Source organism: Buceros rhinoceros, unplaced genomic scaffold (genome assembly GCF_000710305.1).
Source record: "Buceros rhinoceros silvestris isolate BGI_N320 unplaced genomic scaffold, ASM71030v1 scaffold24655, whole genome shotgun sequence".
NCBI classification, from domain to species: domain Eukaryota; kingdom Metazoa; phylum Chordata; class Aves; order Bucerotiformes; family Bucerotidae; genus Buceros; species Buceros rhinoceros.
This window is the reverse complement of record NW_010414926.1, coordinates 13,462-16,813: the sequence shown is the minus strand read 5'-3', so window position 1 is coordinate 16,813 and position 3,352 is coordinate 13,462. Positions and strand designations below refer to the sequence as shown.

Below are 3,352 nucleotides of genomic sequence, written 5' to 3'. Positions count from 1 at the left end.
GGCTTGTGAGCCTTGTGGGGGGCTGTGCCCGTGGCACCCGGTGTTTTTCTGTGAAGGAAAAGCAATCCAGTAATACTGGTGCAGCAGTATGAAGTGAATTCAGGAGTTTTTAAAGCGTGGTGTTGAAGCTGACACAATGCAGAAAACATTTCTGCTGCTTGGAGAGCCTTACATCACCCAACAAAATGAGAGTCATGACAGTGCTGGATGTGAGCTGCTGCTGTAGCATTTGTTCCACTAAGGAAAAAAAAAAGCCTCATCCCAACCCCAACCCACAAACTCTCCTGGGTTCGCTTCCCCCTACTCCCCACTCTCCCCCCTCCCCCAGACCAGCCAAACGCATGGTAGGGTGATGGAAAACTGCTCGAGTGGGGCAGTTGTGTGCCTGGTTGTGTAAAACTGCTCTCCAGAATCGTGGCTGAAGATGCTGAGATCTGCAACAAGAGAGTACAGAATTTACACCTCCTTTACATCTTACGCTCCAATCCTGCCAAGAGTACAAAACTCGTACTGTGCCCTGGTTGAGTATAGTATTTTTATTCTTACGGGGGCAGGCAGACTTCTTTATCTAGCACTGCAGGCTATCATCTTTTCCTGTGAGTGTTAAGTTTTGCTGTTTAAATGGTTCCTTTGGTCTCATTTTACAGGCTTCTGGAGTAACAGTGAATGATGAAGTCATAAAGGTTTTTAATGACATGAAAGTAAGGAAATCTTCAACCCCAGAAGAGATTAAAAAAAGAAAGAAAGCCGTTCTGTTCTGCTTAAGCGATGACAAAAAACAAATAATCGTTGAGGAGTCAAAGCAGATACTGGTTGGTGACATTGGGGATACTGTGGAGGACCCCTATACAGCCTTTGTGAAGTTGCTACCTTTGAACGATTGCCGATATGCTTTGTACGATGCCACGTACGAGACGAGGGAATCTAAGAAAGAAGACCTGGTATTTATATTCTGGTGTGTAAGAGCAAGGCTTGCTGTTAAAATTTAATGTTCCGGAGTTAACACTGGGTGACTGAGTAACTGTTCTGTCATGGTTTTCTTCTTTCCTTTAAAGGGCTCCCGAAAGTGCACCTTTAAAAAGCAAGATGATCTATGCAAGCTCTAAAGATGCCATTAAAAAGAAATTTACAGGTATGGACCTAAAGATGTTCTGCTCGTTTGTTACAGTGCTGTGTAGATGCTGAGGTTCTCACAAGCACATTGTTGTCCGTCTGTCTTTCAGGTATTAAGCATGAGTGGCAAGTAAATGGTTTGGATGATATTAAGGACCGTTCAACACTGGCAGAGAAATTGGGAGGCAACGTGGTAGTTTCACTTGAAGGAAAACCCTTATAAAAAGACAGACAAGTGCCATCTGGATCTAAGGAGCTTCCATTTCTGCAGCTCGTTCGATTGGAATAGTATTAGTTTCCCCGTCCCCTTCCCTCCTCAAAAATTCAACCCCTTCCCCGGTGCCCCTGAAGGAGATGTCATTGTTACGCAGCCTACCAGCGGTGGCCATTAGACTGTTTAATCCTGGTAGTTTTATGTAGGATCCAAGGAATGCTTTCACGTCACACTCTTAGCCAAAGCTGACGTCGCAGGCATTCCTTGCCACACGTACCATGAATGTGATAGTTAATGTGAATAGTCTTGCAGACAGCAGAGGGTAAGCTATCGAATGCCTTGACAGCGGTGTCCACTGGCCGGGTGGGAGACTCTCTACAGTATTACTTACCGTTGCACTTGATTGCAGTTCCATGAGGCTCTTGTGCATTCATACACCTCACCTGCCTTGACAAGCCTATTTTTGTGACATGGCAGCACACAACACTATGCATTTAAAGCACTTTTTTTGTAATATGTTTGACCCGCCCCCCCCCAAAGGAATGCCAATTAAGTTGCTGTAACTGTGTCATCAGATTATTGTAGTACCTCAGTTCCATTCCTGTTACATGCATATCTTGATAAATGGAGTAGCTGTTACGATGCCTTTTGTTTTCCATTGAATGTACACTACTGAACAGGAGTAGAAGTTATCTGTTTACCACGTGAGTCTTCAAACACTAAAGTTTTGTAAAACATCGGTCATGGTGGCAATTTCTGTATTAAAAAGAGCCTTAAATGGAGCATTGTTTTTTGACATCAAAAACTGGCCACGTTGCAATAAAACTTGTGGCTTATTACAGAACGTTGCCTTGTTTTCATTGGAAAATAGTTTTTAAGTATGTTTAATTTAAGCATATTTCAAATAACTTCTGTGGAAAGTATTGTAAAGATAAACAGTCATTAATCTCATCTTAAATAATGCAAGTTTGTCATTCCTAACCATGATTTAGGCACTGCTTTACAATACTGTGTGGCTCTGTTCTGATCATTCGATAAAGGACCTGATCCTAGTTTACTGTCAAAGTAAAGAAGCTACCACTACTAGAGACCGTTAGTTCCATGAAACACTTGTGTCAAACGTAAAAATCCAGAGCAATTAACCGTGCAGTGTGTTTCGTACCTGAATGTTCTTAAAGTTCTACGTGTCAGAGTAAAACCTTGCACGAAATCTTAGAGCTTGGGTAAGATGATGTGTAATGACAGTTCTATGCAGCATACGAAGCCAGGAGATGATTTTTGTGTCTGGAGTGTTGCAGTTCAGACGGGCTCGGTACAAGAAACAGCCTAAATGAACCGGTCTACTTGTTCTCTTCTGTGTCAATAGAACTGGAAAGTGTTTGCCGCTACCCCGGCTCGCCTCGGGGACGTGTTTTGGCTGGGAGCCAAATAATGCTCTCCTTATAGAGAATTTGATCTGCTCTCTGTGAGCAATCCTCCCTTAGCCAGAGCTATTTATGGCAAACACATGCTTTTGTATCTTGTCATCGTTATCCACAAATGGCAAAACTGGACATGGTTCTCCTGGTATGCGTAAAGGCGCGCTGCTGGGCAGCCGCTCGCGGCGGAGCTGGGCGCGCTGCTGGAAGGAATGCGCTGGAGCCTTACCTTGCTCTGAGAAGTTGGTAGAGAGAACTGCGGAGCTTTTAAGTATGTTCAGGCCATAGCCCTTTCTCAACGAGGAAGCAGAGAGTAATCAAAACTATTTTTAATAGTTTAAGGAACCCAGTGGTACTGTGCTGAGGCTCTCTGGTCCTGTAGGACTTTAAGACTGTTTCAGGCTTCTGGCTGTCCCTATGACCTGCACACCCCATTGTGTTAGCTGTTCGGTGTAGACTAAACTTTACTAGAATTTAACTAAAAAGGCATGATGACCACTGACTTCCTAAGTGTATTAACGAGTCTTGGGTTTGTTCTACAAAACTCTCCTTTCAGGTACCTTTTAAGGTTGAGAAGTAACTGATGGTATGCATGTTGTCTAGGTAA

At 43.5% G+C, this 3,352-nt stretch overlaps 1 protein-coding gene across 1 annotated transcript; it reads left to right on the top strand.

The window, feature by feature from the left end:
* The first annotated feature begins 647 nt into the window (after positions 1 to 647).
* On the top strand, positions 648 to 2,168 carry CFL2 (cofilin 2 (muscle)). The gene is made up of 3 exons (XM_010137259.1): positions 648 to 955; positions 1,056 to 1,132; positions 1,224 to 2,168. Exons 1-3 carry the CDS (start codon positions 696 to 698, stop codon positions 1,334 to 1,336), a joined length of 450 nt encoding a protein of 149 aa, XP_010135561.1. The 5' UTR covers positions 648 to 695; the 3' UTR covers positions 1,337 to 2,168.
* The last annotated feature ends 1,184 nt before the right edge of the window (positions 2,169 to 3,352 follow it).

What these genes read in the sequence shown, in the direction of transcription:
- CFL2 (XM_010137259.1), top strand. Translation starts at nt 696, where the DNA reads ATGAAAGTAAGGAAATCTTCAACCCCAGAAGAGATTAAAAAAAGAAAG. An exon ending in GACCTGGTATTTATATTCTG is followed by an intron (nt 956 to 1,055) that starts GTGTGTAAGAGC and finishes TTTCCTTTAAAG; the next exon opens with GGCTCCCGAAAGTGCACCTT. An exon ending in CATTAAAAAGAAATTTACAG is followed by an intron (nt 1,133 to 1,223) that starts GTATGGACCTAA and finishes TCTGTCTTTCAG; the next exon opens with GTATTAAGCATGAGTGGCAA.